The 19,081-nt window shown below is 45.5% G+C and overlaps 1 protein-coding gene across 3 annotated transcripts in view; it reads left to right on the forward strand.

Annotated features, from left to right (window-relative positions):
• The window catches only part of CHD8 (chromodomain helicase DNA binding protein 8), a 134,307-nt gene that overhangs the window by 46,116 nt on the left and 69,110 nt on the right, over window positions 1-19,081 (forward strand). For all 3 annotated transcript variants that reach the window (XM_073575487.1, XM_073575485.1, XM_073575486.1), the window contains exons 3-4: window positions 11,819-12,178; window positions 12,440-12,545. In XM_073575487.1, the coding sequence (XP_073431588.1) occupies window positions 11,819-12,178; window positions 12,440-12,545 (466 nt within the window). The remainder of the gene's footprint in view (window positions 1-11,818; window positions 12,179-12,439; window positions 12,546-19,081) is intronic.

Here is a 19,081-nt window from a genome sequence, read left to right on the forward strand (position 1 = left end):
AGTGTACGGAGGCATAGGGAAGAATCACGCAGGGAGGGGGCTCCCTGCGTGCTTCCCTGAGACCCTCGGAACAGCGCGATATGATCACGCTGTTCCGAGGACCTCCTCCCTGCAGGGCCTCTGGTCCAATATGGCCGTGGGGGCCTTCGGGGTGCTGCAGGGAGGCGGCTTTCTCAGTGTCTGCTGAGAGCAGGCGCTGAGAGCCTCTACAGTGCCTGTCAGATCGCTGATCTGACACAGTGCACTGCAAAGTGTCAGATCAGCGATCTGACACTTTATTATATTGTCCCAATGTGGGACATTACTATAAAGTACAAAAAAAAGTGTCAAAATTTATAAAAAAAAATCCCTAATTCTTTTTTATGTAAGTAAAAAAAACAATAAAAGTACACACATAGTATCGCTGCATCCATAACGACCCGCCTATAAAACTGTCCTACTAGTTAACCCCTTTAGTGAACCCCTTCAAAAAAAGGCAAAAAACAATGCTTTTCCATACCGCTGATTAAAAACTGCAATAACGCGATCAAAAAGACGAATATAAATAAACATGGTACCACTGAAAACGTCATCTTGTCCCGCAAAAAACGAGCCGCCATACAGAGCCATCAGCAAAAAAATTAAAAAAGTTATAGCTCGCAGAATAAAGCGATGCAAAAATAATTTTTATTGTATAAAAGCGCCAAAACATAAAAAATAAATAAATGAGGTATCCCTGTAATCGTACTGACCCGAAGAATAAAACCGCTTTATCAATTTTGCCACACGTGGAACGGTGCAAACTCCCCCCCCCCCCCCCCCCCCCCCCAGAGGAATTCATGAAATGCTGCTTTTTGTATATTCTGCGTCCCAAAAATCGGAATAAAAAGCAATCAAAATATGTCATGTGCCTGAAAATGGTACCAATAAAAACATCAACTCGTCCCCCAAAAAATAAGACCTCACATGACTCTGTGGGTCAAAATATGGAAAAATTATAGCTCTCAAAATGTGGTGATGCAAAAACTATTTTTACAATAAAAAGCGTCTTTCACCGTGCGACAGCTTCCAAACATAAAAACCCGCCTTAAATAGTAAATCAAAATCAACCCCCCTTAATCACCCCCTTAGGGAAAAATAATAAAATTATAAAAAATGTATTTCCATTTTCCCATTAGGGTTAGGGTTGGAGTTAGAATTGGGGGGTTTCCACTGTTTGGGCACATCAGGGGCACTCCAAATGCAACATGGCGTCCGATCTCAATTCCAGCCAATTCTGCGTTGAAAAAGTCAAGCGGTGCTCCTTCCCTTGCAAGCTCTGCCATGCGCCCAAATGGGTTTACCCCCACATATGGGGTATCAGCCTACTCAGGACAAATTGCACAACAACTTTTGGGGTCCAATTTCTCCTGTTACCCTTGGGAAAATAAAAAATTTGGGGACTAAAAGTCATGTTTGTGGGGAAAAATATGATTTTTTTTTTTTTATATAAATTTTTTTTTTTTTTTTTATTTTCACACCCGGGCGTCATAAACTTCTGTGAAGCACTTGGGGGTTCAGAGTGCTCACCACACATCTAGATAAGTTCCTTGGTGTCTAATTTCCAAAATGGGGTCACTTGTGGGGGGTTTCCACAGTTTAGGCACATCAGGGGCTCTCCAAACGTGACATGACATCTGCAGACCATTCCATTAAAGTCTGCATTCCAAAACGTCACTACACCCCTTCCGAGCCCCGTCGTGTGCCCATACAGTAGTTTTTTTTTCCCACATATGCGGTATCTGCGTACTCAGGACAAATTGCACAACAACTTTTGGGGTCCAATTTCTCCCCTTGGGAAAATAAAAAATTTGGGGACTAAAAGATCATGTTTGTGGGGAAAAATGATTTTTTTTTTTCTCACCCTGGCGTTATAAACTTCTGTGAAGCACTTGGGGGTTCAAAGTGCTCACCACACTTCTAGATAAGTTCCTTGGGGTGTCTAGTTTCCAAAATGGTGTCATTTGTGGGGGGTTCCACTGTTTACGCACATCAGGGGCTCTCCAAACGTGACATGGCGTCCGATCTCAATTCCAGCCAGTTTTGCGTTGAAAAAGTCAAGCGGCGCTCCTTCCCTTCCAAGCTCTGCCATGTTCCGAAACAGTGGTTCCCCCACACATATCCGGTATCAGCATACTCAGGACAAATTGATCAATAACTTTTGCAGTCCAATTTCTCCTGTTACCCTGGGTAAAATTAAAAAAAAAAAATTGCACCTGAAGTAATTTTTTTGTGAAAAAAATGTTCATATATATATACATTTTTTTTTAAACATTCAAAAAATTCCTGTGAAGCACCTGAAGAGTTAATAAACTTCTTGAATGTGGCTTTGAGTACCATCAGGGGTGCAGTTTTTAGAATTGTCACTTTTGGACCCCTCAAAGTGACTTCAAATTTGATGTGGTCCCTAAAAAAAAAAAAAAAAAAAAAAAAAAAAAAAAAAAAAAATGGTGTTGTAAAAATCAGGGCTGTGGAGTCGGTAAGCCAAACCTGCGACTCCGACTCCTCAATTTCCCTTAGGCCTGTTTCACACTTCCGTTTTTGTGTCCGCCAAACGGATCCGTTTCCGTTTTTTTGACGGAAACTGATGCAAACGGATCCGTTTTTTTAAAAACGGATCCGTTTTTTTGACGGATCCGCGGTAACCGTAATGGAAGTCTATGGGACAAAAAAAACGGATCCTGCAAAAAATGGCGGATCCGTTTTTTTACGGAAAACAACGGATTTTGACGGATTTGAAAAAACGGAAGTGTGAAACAGGCCTTACACCGACTCCGACTCCAACTCCACGACTCCGACTCCCACACATATTGCTTATATTTAAGTGAAAAATTTATTGTAGTACAATGTGAACCTCAGACATTTAATCATTTTTATGATCCAATAATCAAGATATTTAGATAGAACAGAATATATATTGGTGTACTACCCGGTTTTCATTCTTTTTGGTACAGATACGATATGGATAGACAGATATGGATAAATGGATATATAGATAGCAAAAGCAGATTAGAAATCTGCTCTATTGAAAACATTATCTATGAGCTCAAAAACCTTTCAGGTGATGCAGTTTTTTAAAAAGATGATCTGCTTTTGCAGCTGAAAAACGTATCCTCAAACACTGGAAAAACGCTGTGTATGAATGTAGCCTTAGATCATGAATATAACAGCCATTTATAGGACATTTCATAACTTTCCCAAACTCCTATAAAAAAATATTCAGCACATCCTGCATTGAATTACTGTACCCAATTTATTATATATTTTAGGAGTCGGTCCATTTTATACCGACTCCAACTCCGACTCCACCAAAATGAGCACCGACTCCAACTCCATGACTCCGACTCCACAGCCCTGGTAAAAATGAGAAATCGCTGGTCAACTTTGAACCCTTATAACTATCTAACAAAAAAAAATTTGGTTCCAAAATTGTGCTGATGTGCTGATTGTTCTGTGGGAAATATTACTTTAGTTTTTTGTGTGCCGTATCTGTGTGATTTAGGCTATGTGCCCACGTAGTGTTTTTGATGCAGAGTATCCCTGAGCGGAAACGCACACCCTCTTCCTGGGAAAACACATGCGTTTTATGAAGCGCTTTTGTTAAGCGTTCTTGCATGCGTTTTCCTATGCGTTTTTGCACAAAATTAATGAACATGCTGCGTTTTTTTCCGCTCAGCGTTTCCGTAGCGGAAAAAAACGCACCATTAGCACAACATGTGCGTTTTACATTATAATTAATTGGATGCTTTTCTTAAGCGTTTCCGCAGCAGAAACGCGCGTCTAAAAGCACTGCAGAAACGCTTAAACGCTACGTGGGCATACAGCCTTAAGGGCATAAAAATTCAAAGTTGGAAAATTGCAAAATTTTCTACATTTTCGCCAAATTTCCGTTTGTGTTTTTTTTTAAAAAAAACACCAGTTATATGGATGAAAATTTTACCACTAAAATGAAGTACAATATGTCATGAGAAAACAATGTCAGAATCACTGGGATCCATAGAAGCGTTAGTTATTACCTCATAAAGGGACCGTGGTCAGAATTGTAAAAATTGGCCTGGGCATTAACATGCAAACCACCCTTGGGGGTAAAGGGGTTAAGGAGTGTGGTTTCCAAATGGGGTCACTTTGGAGGGGTTTTCTGCTGCTTTGGCACTTTGAGGGCTCTGCAAATGCACCTGCAGTCTATTGCAAACAAATCCGCACTTCAAAAGTCAAATTGTTTCTTCCTTTCCAAGCCCTGCCATGTGTCCAGATAGTAGTTTCTGATCATATACGGTATGTAATATCAGCGAGCTTAAATGAAAATTGCTTTACAAAATTGTGGGGCCCACTTTCCTCCATTACCCTTGTGAAAGGAAAAAATCTAGGGCTAAAACGTTTGTGTGAAAAATATATACAGTGTTTTACGCATTATAAGACACTTTTTTTTTTCCCCCCAAATTTTTTTTGGGGGAAATGGGGGTGTGTCCTATAATGCGTATATACCTTACCGGTACCGTTGCTGCAGGCTGGGATGAGGGGGGCGGTGCCCGCCGCTGCCTGGGGTGTCCGCCATTGCAGGGGGGCTCTGCCGACATTTCGTGAAAGGCCAGGCAGTTCTGTGGTTTCCTCTTGTGTGGTGGGCGGCGCATGTGCAGATGGAGATCTTGGCAGATGATATTTCAGCGCTGAGATCTTGGTGCTGAGATCTCCATCTGCGCATGCGCCGCCCCCCCCGGCGGCCATTTTCCCAGAGTCCACCGCACAGGAGGAAACCACGGAACTGTGGGGGGCTCTGGCTTTTCATGAAATGTCGGCAGAGTCCCCCCTCGTCGGCGGACACCCCGGGCACCCGCAGCGGCGCACTGCACATCGGACCCCCTTTCATCCCAGCCTGCGGCCTGCAGCATCACCCCACTCCTTCCTCCTCCAGCAGCGACCCTAGGACCCCACTTCACAGCAGCCACCACACCTGCTAAGCAGTAAGACACACGGATTCTAAGAAGCACCACCATTTTTTTAAAAAAAATTCCTATTTTTCTCAAAATTTGGGGTGCATCTTATAATCCGAAAAATACGGTATATTTTTTATTCATGACCCGATGTGTAAACTATTGGGAAGAACATGAGCATCCAAAAAGGTCAATACACCCCTCTACTATTATTATTATTATTATTATTATTATTATTATTATTATTATTATTATTTGTTATAGCGCCATTTATTCCATGTGAGGAGGGGTATACATAATAAAAACAAGTACAATAATGTTAAACAATACAAGTCATAACTGGTACAGGATGAGAGAGGACCCTGCCCGCGAAGGCTCACAATCTACAAGGGATGGGTGAGAATACAGTAGGCGAGGGTAGAGCTGGTCGTGCAGCGGTTTGGTCAATCGGTGGTTACTGCAGGTTATAGGCTTGTCGGAAGAGGTGGGTCTTCAGGCTCTTTTTGAAGGTTTTGATGGTAGGTGAGAGTCTGATATGTTGTGGTAGAGAGTTCCAGAGTAGGGGTGATGCGCGAGAGAAATCTTGTATGCGATTGTGGGATGAATGTCTATGAATTCCTTTGGAAGTTTAGTTTTCTAACTAGTGTCAGCTGTGGATGGTTTCCTCTGTTTTGATTCTTCAGGGGGTCTGCAAATGTCGAACGTATGAAATATATATCTCATAGGAATCAGAAATAGTGCGAACATATAAATCCCTTAAAAAAAATTATTTATTTAATACATAAAAAACACCTATCCCAGTGAAAAATGGTCAATGCCAAAATTAACCAGACCTACGCTGGGATGCTACATAGCCCTACTATAAGGCTCACTGATACCTTCCTAGCCGTGGAGGTTGGCACCCTAAAAACGAGAATTGGCGCCCCCACTCAACGTGGACTATCCCTCACTCCCCTACCAGTCCCTATTCAGACAGGAGGGAAAACAATAATCTGATAGTGCAGAAATGAAAATTCAGAATGCCCTAAGCTCGAGCAAAACCTCAAACAATTGATATTGTCCTGATAGAACCCCCACATAGGGGTATATTAACCAATAAATTGCTTGTCATGTATAGGTATGCCCATCTGATATTATAGCAATGAACATTAGAGTTGCCTTAGGCTAAAGTAGGACCCCAGGATAATATAAACGATAAAAAATCTAATACCTCCACATCATGATCAATGTGACAAACTGATATGTCCGATAGACAGATAATACAAACTAACCCCTCTCAAGGGTATACTCTGAATGATAATATAATAAACAAAGTCACTTATGTGTAGATCAACCCCGACGCGTTTCCCCGCCTGTAGCGGTTCATCAGGAGGAATCAATAAACGTCATATCCATGTATGATACCCAGATGATGCATAATAGCACCGGTGGTCAAGAATGAGTGGATTTAAATAACCCCCATGATGCAAAGCCACAAATCAGCCCCACCCATTATCAGGTGGGCAAATCACATATGAGAAGGTAGTGATAGCCCAAATATCTCCACATGATACCGTAAATAGTAGCTGCCCTCAGCGTAAAACAGCTCACATCATCACAACCGCCTACGATACATAGCGGGTGGATAGAGGCCCCACGTGTGCTCCAGGATGGCGCCAGCGTCCCACGTCATCAAGACGCCTCAGATACATAACAGGTAGATGAAGCCCCGGCGTGCGCTCCACACTGGGGCGCATCCAAAATGGCGCCGGGACTTCCGGTTTGGGCGCATCCAAAATGGCGCCGGGACTTCCGGTATTAGTACTTGCACATATAGGAAGCCAACCGCCACTAATAATCTTTTGAGATGGACAAGCCATCACCCAGAGCCATTGAAGAAGGGGATCCCTAAGGGGCAGTTCCTGAGGATCCGAAGGAACTGCTCTGATTTAAATTCTTACAGAAGACAATCTAAGGACCTATATAATAGGTTTAAGATGAGAGGGTATCCGCCACAGATATTGGACAGACCGCAACATGAGGCGTTACTAAGTGATAGACATTCTTTGCTTCAGAAAAAAGGACCCAGGAATGATACAAATGAAAATATTGTAAGGCTTATTGGAACTTATGATGCTCAGGCGGATAAAGTATATCATGTCCTTAAAAAACATTGGGGTATCTTGTTAGCTGACCCCAACTTGAGAGGACTTGTAACACAGAAACCAAGTGTTACATATAGGAAGGGGAGGTCTGTTGGAGATAGGCTTGTCCATAGTTTCTATCAAAGGCCAAAAGGGGCGGCTACATGGCTAGATAGGAGACCCCTTGGTTTTTTCAAATGCGGTAATTGTTCCAGGTGTAAATATATGTTGCAATGTAAAACCTTTACAAGCTCATATAATGGGAGAACCTTCTACATTAGAGATTTCGGTAATTGTAGATCTACAGGTCTGGTTTATAAAGCCACATGCACATGTCCCAGGGACTATGTGGGTAAGACCACTAGGGAATTCAGGGTTGGGGTGGGGGAGCATTTGGGGGATATCAAAAATAAGAGAGATACCCCGGTCGCAAGACACATGAATGTAGTACACCAAGGCTGTGTGAGCGACATCTCCTTCACTATGATTGAACTAATAAAGCCGAAAGTGAGGGGAGGTAACCTGGATAATATAATCCTGAGAAGGGAATGTGAGTGGATTTTCAGGTTACAGTCCCTCTTCCCAGATGGGATGAATGATTGCATGTCATATACCTGCTTCATATAATGGACTAAAAGTATGCCTGATATGGCGACTGTTCTCTAATATATATATGTATTCTGGATTAATGGGGGTTTTTTATTTTGAAGGGCATATCTGAGGATGCCTTTTAGGCATACACTGCATTGAAAAGCGGTATATATCTATTATTTGTTTCTGATGTTTCTTTGTATAGAATTTTTTATCCCCAATATTGTCTTCCTAATAAATAGTCACTTGGCGGTATTCTAGTATATATGAGTGATATAATCATAAACTCTACACTTTTGAATATTCTGTACCATTTGCTCTTTTTCGTTGTGCCCCGCCATGTGATACATATACCCTTTGCTCCTCCCTCTCTCTGAGGGTAAAATGAATGCTGGTATTGGAGCTTAACTAAATCTGCCGAAACCGGAAGTCCCGGCGCCATTTTGGATGCGCCCAAACCGGAAGTCCCGGCGCCATTTTGGATGCGCCCAAACCGGAAGTCCCGGCGCCATTTTGGATGCGCTCCAGTGGAGCGCAAGCCGGGGCTTCATCTACCTGTTATGTATCTGAGTTGTCTTGATGACGTGGGACGCTGGCGCCATCCTGGAGCACACGTGGGGCCTCTATCCACCCGCTATGTATCGTAGGTGGTTGTGATGATGTGAGCTGTTTTACGCTGAGGGCAGCTACTATTTACGGTATCATGTGGAGATATTTGGGCTATCACTACCTTCTCATATGTGATTTGCCCACCTGATAATGGGTGGGGCTGATTTGTGGCTTTGCATCATGGGGGTTATTTAAATCCACTCATTCTTGACCACCGGTGCTATTATGCATCATCTGGGTATCATACATGGATATGACGTTTATTGATTCCTCCTGAAGAACCGCTACAGGCGGGGAAACGCGTCGGGGTTGATCTACACATAAGTGACTTTGTTTATTATATTATCATTCAGAGTATACCCTTGAGAGGGGTTAGTTTGTATTATCTGTCTATCGGACATATCAGTTTGTCACATTGATCATGATGTGGAGGTATTAGATTTTTTATCGTTTATATTATCCTGGGGTCCTACTTTAGCCTAAGGCAACTCTAATGTTCATTGCTATAATATCAGATGGGCATACCTATACATGACAAGCAATTTATTGGTTAATATACCCCTATGTGGGGGTTCTATCAGGACAATATCAATTGTTTGAGGTTTTGCTCGAGCTTAGGGCATTCTGAATTTTCATTTCTGCACTATCAGATTATTGTTTTCCCTCCTGTCTGAATAGGGACTGGTAGGGGAGTGAGGGATAGTCCACGTTGAGTGGGGGCGCCAATTCTCGTTTTTAGGGTGCCAACCTCCACGGCTAGGAAGGTATCAGTGAACCTTATAGTAGGGCTATGTAGCATCCCAGCGTAGGTCTGGTTAATTTTGGCATTGACCATTTTTCACTGGGATAGGTGTTTTTTATGTATTAAATAAATAATTCTTTTTAAGGGATTTATATGTTCGCACGGTCTGCAAATGTCACATGGTTTCCGCAATCTGTTCCAGCTAAAATTGTTCTCCAAATGTCTGACAGTGCTCCTTCATTTCTGAGCACTGCTTTGTGCCCAAACAATAGATTTAGAGAATATACAGGAGAAATCACTTAAAGGGAATCATGCTGCACAACAGGCAGCAAGTATCATACTTTATGAATTCAGCCATTTGTTTTTATTTGAAATACTGTGGCACATAAGAGTTAAACACAGTTTAATACCCCCCCAGGGACAGAGTTGCACAAGAGACAAGTCGGACAGGTGGGTCCCTGGACAGGTACTGCCCAATGCCCTGGAGTATCAGGTCATTTCCTGTGTGCGTGTATAGGGAGAGACCTGATATTAAATGGCAGTGGGCTTGGAGAAGACGCTGAGGAGACCCGCCTGTCTGACTAGTCTCCTGTGCAGCTCAGTCCCCGGCAGGTATTAAATTTTATGCTTTTCTCTGAAACGCAGTAGCGCTTCAGAGTCCAACATGGCTGTCTGATCATGCGGTCAAGGCCTGATACATGCTGCCCAATCAGTGTTCAGCATGTATCAGCTGTCGGGTTCCCTTTTTAACATATATTTATTATTTTTTTTTTTTTTTTTTTTTTTTTTTTAAAGCTGTGTTTTCTCAATGCAGCTTGTAAAACTGATTGCTTGAGGCTAAAGCAACATTTTAGTCGAAAGCAATTTTTCCTTCCTTTGTCAACCTTTCTGGCACTTAAAACGCAATGAAAGCTTTATGTACTTCGAGACGTGCAATTTTTAGATTGGCATCACTTTTTAGGGGTTTTCTGACATATAGACCCCTCAAAATCACTTCAAAACTAAAGAAGACTAAGTTTTCTAACATAGCAAAATATAAATCGCGTTGATGTAAATATGAGAAATGTTATTAACTATTTTGTGTGGCATGGCAATCTGCTATAAGGGCAGAAGGAAAATCCTAGTATCAAAATTGCAAATTTTTCTACATTTTCACCAAATTGACACAATTTTCATAGCAAATTTTTTTCCACCCAATGTGCCATGAAAAAAGTCTTGGAATAAATGGGAGTAGAAAAAGCATTCCTTCGTTATTGCCACGTAAAGTGACACCTCCTGGTTGAAAACAGAGGCTTTGTCAGAAAGGCGGAAACAACCCTAAGACTGGGTTCACACGTAGCGGAACTCTCGCGGAAATTACCGCAAGAGTTCTGGAATTCCATTCCGCGGGAAAATCGCATTTTAAATTCCCACGATTTTCCCATGGGAAAAACTAGCATTTTGCAAGTGTAATTAGCTTGCAGAATGCTAGCGTTTTCCATGCGATCTGTTGCATCGCTTGGAGAACTGACAGGTTGGTCACACTCATCAAACATAGTGTTTGACAAGTGTGACCAACTTTTTACTACTGAGGCCGCCTATGCAGCATCAGTAGTAAAAGATAAAATGTAAAAAAAAAATAAAAAATGGTGTTATTCTTACCTTCCGACGTCCTGCACAGCCTTTGCGCCTCTCTCCACTCTCCCGTTCCCAGTAATCCTTTGCAAAAATGCCCGCGATGACATCCGTTCTCGCGGGATCGTGACGTCTCGCGGTCATTCGCGATGACGTCGCGTGAATGACCGCGAGACTTCGTGATCCCGCGAGAACGGACGTCATTGCGGGCATTTTCGCAAAGGCTTACTGGGAACGGGAGCGTGGAGAGAGGCGGGAAGGCTGCGCGGGACGTCGGAAGGTGAGAATAACATTATTTTTTATTTTTTTTACAGGGATATGGTACCCAAAGCCCGGAGGACAGTCTCCTCTCCTCCGGACCGTGGGTACCATCCGCAATTGTTCTGCTTACTTTCCACATGGTGTGCACAGCCACATGCGGAACAATGCATTCCTATGGGTGCGGGATCGCCGCGATTCCGCAAAATTAATGCACATTCTGCGGTTTTTACCGCAAAGCGATTCCGCCGCGGTAAAAACCGCAGCATTAGCACAGCATTGCGGAATCCCATAGGAATGCATGGGATGCTTATTTTTCGTGGCAAAATCGCGCGGTTAAAACCGCCACGTGTGAACTCAGCCTAATTGGTTTAACAAAAAGTGACCTGTCAATTTTTCAGGCATTTTCTGCTATGAAGCTATTCCGTACTTTGCAATATAAGTCAACGGGAAGGCTATAAAGATAACTGAATACTTTCTGAGTGCTTTTGAGTGGTTTTCACCTTAAACATAACAAAAAAAGCTGCAGATTTATTCACTGCTTAAAGGATTTGGTAGAACGTTAAAAGAATTGCCCACAAGTTTTTAAAAACAAAATCATTAAGACCACCCTCACAGAAACCACTTTGGGACAAAATGCCTAGAAAATTATCCTTGAAATAGTTGTCATTTTTGTCTTCCGAGTTGTTCTGTCATCTCGCTGCACTTTCTAATGTGTTATTTTTTTATTTTTTTTTTTGTGCTATTTTTCAGTTCATTACGTGATATAATGATTGACATTCAAAACTACAACTTGGGACAAGGGGAGGAATAATAGAAAATGTAAAAAGCCTAATGTAACCTGATAATAATGGGGTTGGGATCTCATTTGTACTGTTGCATGAGCTGGTTTTTTATTTCCACTTGACCTGTATACTTTTCTGTTTGTTCAGGGGGATTCTAAACGCTTCACACTTGTGCTTCAGCAACCCGCTCAGGCCTCTTCTGGAGCTCCGCAGGGCCACCGTCACGTGGTACTTGGTGGTCTTCCAGGAAAGCTTGTTCTTCAAGGAAACCAGTTGGCTGCTCTGACCCAGGCCAAAACTACTCAAGGACAACCAGCCAAAGTGGTCACTATTCAGCTGCAGATGCAGCAGCCTGGTGCAACAGGACAAACTCCTCAGAAGTATCAGATTGTACAGCAGACACCGGGTGGTCTGACTCTTGCTCCTGGAGGACAGCAGACACACGTTATAAGTCAGCAAGGAGGTCAGAGGCTGTCTGTACCGCTCAAGGTTCTCTTACAGCCACAGGTGAGTGATAAAGCTGAAGGAGATCGAGTATTTCCAAGTTCACTGGGGGTCATTGTATGCCTTGAAATTAATGATAACTATTACATGATTTGAAGTGGCAACTTAGCCAGAATAGATCAGTTACTGTTCGCAGACATGCTGAGAAATTGAGGCTTTCAATTTTTGTGTTTTGCCTTCAAACAAGATCTACAAAAGTTCACACTGGATGACTGAAAAAGGTTTTTCTGAATAAATTGTACCTTCGCTAATCTTTCTTGCTAGGCTGGCTCATCTCAAGGTGCTCCACAAAGTTTGTCCGTGGTAAAGGTTTTGAACGCAAATGAATTGGCAAATCTCACTGCCAACCCATCAATCATGAAGGTTGGAGGTAAGTTGTTTGAGGCTAATACTACATTTTCTCTCATTAGTTGCTCTATTATTTTGTGCAGGCATTCTTGAGGTCCCTCTCTAGGCTATTAATATCTGCCCTCACTCACTGGCTTTCCCTCTCTGACGGAGAAAATTGCGCGGGAGCCCACACAATTTTTTCCGCGATTAAAGCCTTAAATTTAACCCCTAGAGTTCCAAATTTTTCCTAACACAAACTACTAAATTGATTAAACACCGACCTATATAAATCGTTTTGATATGACATGGTTTACTATATGTAAACCATGTGTCCTATCATGTCAGGTTCGGGAATGATTTTACAGAAGCCGGCAATTGATTTAGCGGCTATTATGCTATGTACAACTCTATGAACTATATGTATATTTTTTTAACTGAGCACGCTTTTGTCAGGTTAAAACATAAAAGAGAAAGAATAGATATATACACACAGAAAAAAATATACCGTATTTTTCGCTTTATAAGACGCACCTGATTATAAGACGCACCCCCAAATGTGGTGAAGGAATAGAGAATTTTTTAATAAATGGGGTCCGTCTTATAATGCCAGTGTCCGTCTAACAAATCATATAGGGTATATGTCCCTCATAGCCCCCCCACCCTAAAATTAGCCCCCTTAATCTGGATATGGCCACCTTATATTGAATATAGCCCCCTTGTGCTGGCACACGGGCCCCCTGTGGCTGGCACACTGGCCCCTGTGGCTGGCACACTGGCCCCTGTGGCTGGCACACTGGCCCCTGTGGCTGGCACACATCACCCTGTGGCTGGCACACATCACCCTGTGGCTGGCACACTGGCCCCCCTGTGGCTGGCACACTGGCCCCCCTGTGGCTGGCACACTGGCCCCCCTGTGGCTGGCACACTGGCCCCCCTGTGGCTGGCACACTGGCCCCCCTGTGGCTGGCACACTGGCCCCCCTGTGGCTGGCACACATCACCCTGTGGCTGGCACACTGGCCCCCCTGTGGCTGGCACACTGGCCCCCCTGTGGCTGGCACACTGGCCCCCTGTGGCTGGCACACATCACCCTGTGGCTGGCACACTGGCCCCCTGTGGCTGGCACACTGGCCCCCCTGTGGCTGGCACACTGGCCCCCCTGTGGCTGGCACACTGGCCCCCTGTGGCTGGCACACTGGCCCCCTGTGGCTGGCACACTGGCCCCCCTGTGGCTGGCACACTGGCCCCCCTGTGGCTGGCACACTGGCCCCCCTGTGGCTGGCACACTGGCCCCCCTGTGGCTGGCACACTGGCCCCCTGTGGCTGGCACACTGGCCCCCTGTGGCTGGCACACATCACCCTGTGGCTGGCACACTGGCCCCCTGTGGCTGGCACACTGGCCCCCCTGTGGCTGGCACACTGGCCCCCTGTGGCTGGCACACTGGCCCCCTGTGGCTGGCACACTGGCCCCCTGTGGCTGGCACACTGGCCCCCTGTGGCTGGCACACTGGCCCCCTGTGGCTGGCACACTGGCCCCCTGTGGCTGGCACACATCACCCTGTGGCTGGCACACTGGCCCCCTGTGGCTGGCACACTGGCCCCCTGTGGCTGGCACACTGGCCCCCTGTGGCTGGCACACTGGCCCCCTGTGGCTGGCACACTGGCCCCCTGTGGCTGGCACACTGGCCCCCTGTGGCTGGCACACATCACCCTGTGGCTGGCACACTGGCCCCCCTGTGGCTGGCACACTGGCCCCCCTGTGGCTGGCACACATCACCCTGTGTTAGATATCGCCTCCATGCTGCTGCTTTTAGTAAAATAAACTCTTTCCTTACCTTCTCAGCGCTGTCCCTCCTCGTGTCTCCCTCAGTGTGGTTGAGCTCCTCCTCCACTTCCTGGTTCTCAGAGCCGGTCATGTGATCAGCACAGCAGAGTGCTGATGACAGCAGCAGCAGAGACACCGGGAGATCAGCGCTGGAGGAGGTAAGGAAAGAGTTTTTTATTTTACTATGGGCAGCAGCATGGGGGAGATATCTAACACAGGGGATCATGTGCGATCAAAGGAGGGCGCAGGCAGCTATAATATGCGCCGCTCCCCCAGCCAGTCACCGTGGTGCGGTTTCAGCACCATGGTGATGGACAGCGGCAGTGCATATTATATGAGCGGGAGCAGGAGATCAAAGGCTCCCTTCGGCAGCTTTTACCAGCTCACAGCACCGCTCCAAAGCTGCCCCCACCTCCCCTGGACCCTGCAGTACATATATATATATATATATATATATATATATATATATATATATATATATATACACACCCCCTCCCCCGTATATTCGGATTATAAGACGCACCCCCTACTTTCCCCCAAAATTTGGGGGAACAAAAGTGCGTCTTATAAAGCGAAAAATACGGTATATATATTATATATATTTTTTTTTTCTATGTGTATATATCTATTCTTTCTTTTGTGTTTTATCCTGACAAAAGCATATTCAGTTAAAAAAGCCAGATCCGTTGATGGAGGACGACAGATCCTGCGCCCATAGGCTTTCATTCCAGCAAACGACTGACAGCGAAGGATCCATTGCTGTCTGATTTTTCGATGGACACAAAAAATGTTGCTTTGTGCGTCGTGTCTGGCCGCTGGACAAAAAATTTTCGACGGACGAAACGTGAGGCCGTCCGTCGCTAATACAAGTCTATGAGAAAAAAAAACGGATCCAGCGGCATCAGTTGCCGGATCCGTTTTTTCAAAAAACGACGGATTGTGACTGATGGCAAAAACTGATGTGTGAAAGGGGCCTAAAAAGACCCCCAACTATTGAGAAGATTTTATATTTTAACTGGAAAAGTTGGGGGTCGTCTTATACACTGGAAAATACGGTACTTGCGGCCACTGACATAGATTGCAGCTGATTGGAGGATAGGTCATCAGTGTAAAAGTAGTGGACAACCTCTTTAACCCCTTAATGTCCAATGACGGACACAGTCCGTCATCAGACATTTCCCCTGCTTTGATGAGGGCTCCGGCGCTGAGCCCGCATCAAAGCCGGGACATGTCAGCTGTTATGAACAGCTGACATGTGCCCGCAATAGGCGCGAGCGGAATCGCCGTCCGCCCGCGCCTATTAACTAGTTAAATGCCGCTGTCAAAGCTGACAGCGTGCATTTAAATAGCATTTCCGGCCGCCGGGCCGGAAATGACGTCACCGCCGACCCCCGTCACGTGATCGGGGGTCGGCGTCATGTTGCCTGGACAACCAGAGGTCTCTATGAGACCTCTATGGTTGTTCCAGGCATATGGCTTTCAGCGCCACCCGGTGGTCGGCGCTGAAAGCACAGCAGTAAATCTGCCACATATCGCCCATATGTAGCAGAGCCGATCGGGTTGCGCAAGCTTCTAGCCTCCTATGGAGGCTATTGAAGCATGCCAAAAGTAAAAAAAAAAAAAAAAAAAAAAAAATGTTTAAAAATAAAAAAAAATTAAAAAAACCTAAAAGTTCAAATCACCCCCCTTTCACCCCAATCAAAATAAAACAGTAAAAAAAAAATCCCACATACACATATTAGGTATCGCCGCGTTCAGAATCGCCCGATCTATCAATAAAAAAAAAAAGCATTAACCCGATCGCTAAACGGCGTAGCGAGAAAAAAATTAAAAACGCCAGAATTACGTTTTTTTGGTCACCAAGACATTGCATTAAAATGCAATAACGAGCGATCAAAAGAACTTATCTGCACAAAAGTGGTATCATTAAAAACGTCAGTCCGGCACGGAAAAAATAAGCCCTCACCCGACCCCAGATCATGAAAAATGGAGACGCTACAGGTCTCGGAAAATTGCGCAATTTTTTTTTTTTTTTTTTTAGCAAACTTTGGAATTTTTTTTCACCACTTAGATAAAAGAGGACATAGACATGTTTGGTGTCTATGAACTCGTAATGACCTGGAGAATCATAATGGCAGGTGAGATTTAGCATCTAGTGAACCTAACAAAAAAGCCAAGCAAAAAACAAGTGTGGGATTGCACTTTTTTTGCAATTTCACCGCACTTGGAATTTTTTTCCCGTTTTCGAGTACACGATATGGTAAAACCAATGATGTCATTTAAAAGTACAACTCGTCCCGCAAAAAATAAGCCCTCACATGGCCATATAAACGGAAAAATAAAAAAGTTATGGCTCTGGAAAGAAGGGGAGGGAAAAATGAAAATGTAAAACCAAAAATACCCCTGGTCATTAAGGGGTTAAGGACAGCACCACGTTTTCTATGCATGGAATGAACAAGTTGGCAACATCTATATTTTCCATTCTTCAGCACTGACCTCCTTTTTAGAGCCTCCATGCTGGATGGAGAGTAATGCTCAGTTTCTCTGTAGAATTCCCCATAGGTGTTCGACTGGGTTCACATCAGGAGACGCACTTGAATCCTTTTCTTTATCGCTTCATTGGGGTGACACAGGTAACCATAGGTGTATGCTGCTGTCGCTAGGAGGCTGACACTAGGCAAAAAAAAGAAAATGGCTCCTCCTCGGCAGTATACTCAAACCGACAGGCACAAAGCAGCTCTGTTTTAGCTTAGTGTCTGTAGGAGACGGACCTGGATCTGATCCCAGATCCGCAGCTTTTTCCTTTGCAGGTTCACGGTTTGTGTGTATTAATCTTTTCCCTTTGTCTTTCAGGTTCATCTTTCTAGGGTAACAGGGTGTAATATCTCACCCTGTTTTCCCATACGAATGTGACCGAGAGAGCAGTGTGATGTCACCCACATCGCCCACTCGGACATGCTTGCAGGGCTTTATCCCTGTCACCTTTTATGGGTGCTTCAGGGCGATTACCAGTGGCCAGTATTTGCCTTTTTCCCTCATCACCCCTCTCCTCGGAGAGGGCTGAGAAAAAGACGGTGGTCACCAGCTGTGGCCTCCCCCTTCTTGTAAGGAGTTGATGCCGTGTTCTGCGTCGTCTGGAGACGGTGCGGAAAGGAGGCTCCCCAGTGCCAGTGACCCTCTCCCATCCGAGGACTCCTGATGTTATCCTCATCTGTGAAGAGGAATCGTGGACTCACCTGCTAGGTAGGTATGTTTCTCTCCCCCAGCGGCGCAAGCAGGACCCGTTCTCATTTCTGTCCCTTAACAGGGACAGGGCACCCCCAGCTGCCGCTCCTTGCCTCTCTCCTTTCGTGGCAGTGCCCTGCGCATGCTGGCCCCTTTCATTTCTCCTCCTTTAATAGGGATCGGGCGCCCTTTTTCAGCCACAGCCATTTTCCGCCCCTGTCCAGCGCCTTCTCCCTGTCACTCCCGGCCGAATGCTTGAATTTCGCGCTCTTCCGGGTCCCATAGGAACGCCCTCCCCACTTCGCGCGTGTCTCTTTGCGCCTTTTTTCTTCCCTCTACACTGCAGCTCCTGCTCCGGTCAGCCATCCTCCAATAGCAAGGGCGCTTTCACTCTCTGCCGGCCAGCAGATCCTCAGGACTGGCCACGCCTCCAGCGCGTCAGCCAATTCCGCCTTTCGGTTTCACCGGCCTGCACGTAGGTCCTGCCCACCGCTCCGCAGCATACTGCTGTGTATGCGTCCCCGTGGCCATTTTACATCTCCAGTCATGCAGTTCGCATTTTCTGGATGAGATGCTGCTCTTCCTGCCTCCTCCTGCGCATTTGGCTTCAGACTTTGACTTCAGTCAAGGGGGACACTGCTATCCTATCGGTCATCTGCTGATCCATCGCTGGCATTTGGTAGGCTCTGCTTTGTCCCAGCCGTCTCTTTTGGACCTCACAGTTGAAGTGCCACGTTCGGATCCGCCATTTCAGGATCGAGTCCCTACGTTCGGTGATTGCCTCCATGGAGCCGGGGGAGTTTCATAGCTCTGTAGACATTCAGGATGCTTAGCTCCACATTCCTGTTTGTGTTCAGCATCAGAGATTCCTTCGGTTTGCCATCCAGGAGGATCATTATCAGTTCACTGCCCATCCTTTCGGCTTGGCTTCTGCTCCCAAGGAGTCCACGAAGGTCATGGCCATTCTTTGCTCCAAGGGGATTCTCATAACCCCCTACCTGGACGATGTTATGATCAAGGGGCCGTCCCGCCGAAACTGCGACCAGAGTAATCAGATCACTATGGTCTGTCTCGGCTGGATAGTCCAATGACAAGTCCTCCCTGATCCCAGCTCAGCGTCTGGTGTTCCTGGGTATGAAGTTCGACACTGCCCACGCCCGTGTCTTCCTCCCAAAGGAGAAGTTTGCATCTCTCTGCCAGGGAATCCGCTCTCTAAGGCGACCAGTCCCTCTTCCTCTACAGTCCTGCATGAGGGTTCTGGGGAAGATGATTGCCTCTATAGAAGCCGTGCCTTTTGCACAGTTCCACACCCGTCCTCTTCAGCTGGCCATCTTGTCTGCTTGGGACAAGAGAACAGTCTCCCTGGGCCAACCGTTACTTCTGCCTCTTGAGGTGAGGCAATCTCTGACTTGTTGGACACCATCTGCCTCAGTCCTGCGCAGGAGGTCCTTTTTCCCTCTCTGGTGGCAGGTCATCACCACAGACGCCAGTCTCCTTGGTTGGAGAGCGGTCTTCCCTCATCACACA

The sequence above is a fragment of the Dendrobates tinctorius genome, unplaced genomic scaffold, assembly GCF_039654945.1.
Source record: "Dendrobates tinctorius isolate UK_male_01 unplaced genomic scaffold, ASM3965494v1 ptg000044l, whole genome shotgun sequence".
NCBI classification, from domain to species: domain Eukaryota; kingdom Metazoa; phylum Chordata; class Amphibia; order Anura; family Dendrobatidae; genus Dendrobates; species Dendrobates tinctorius.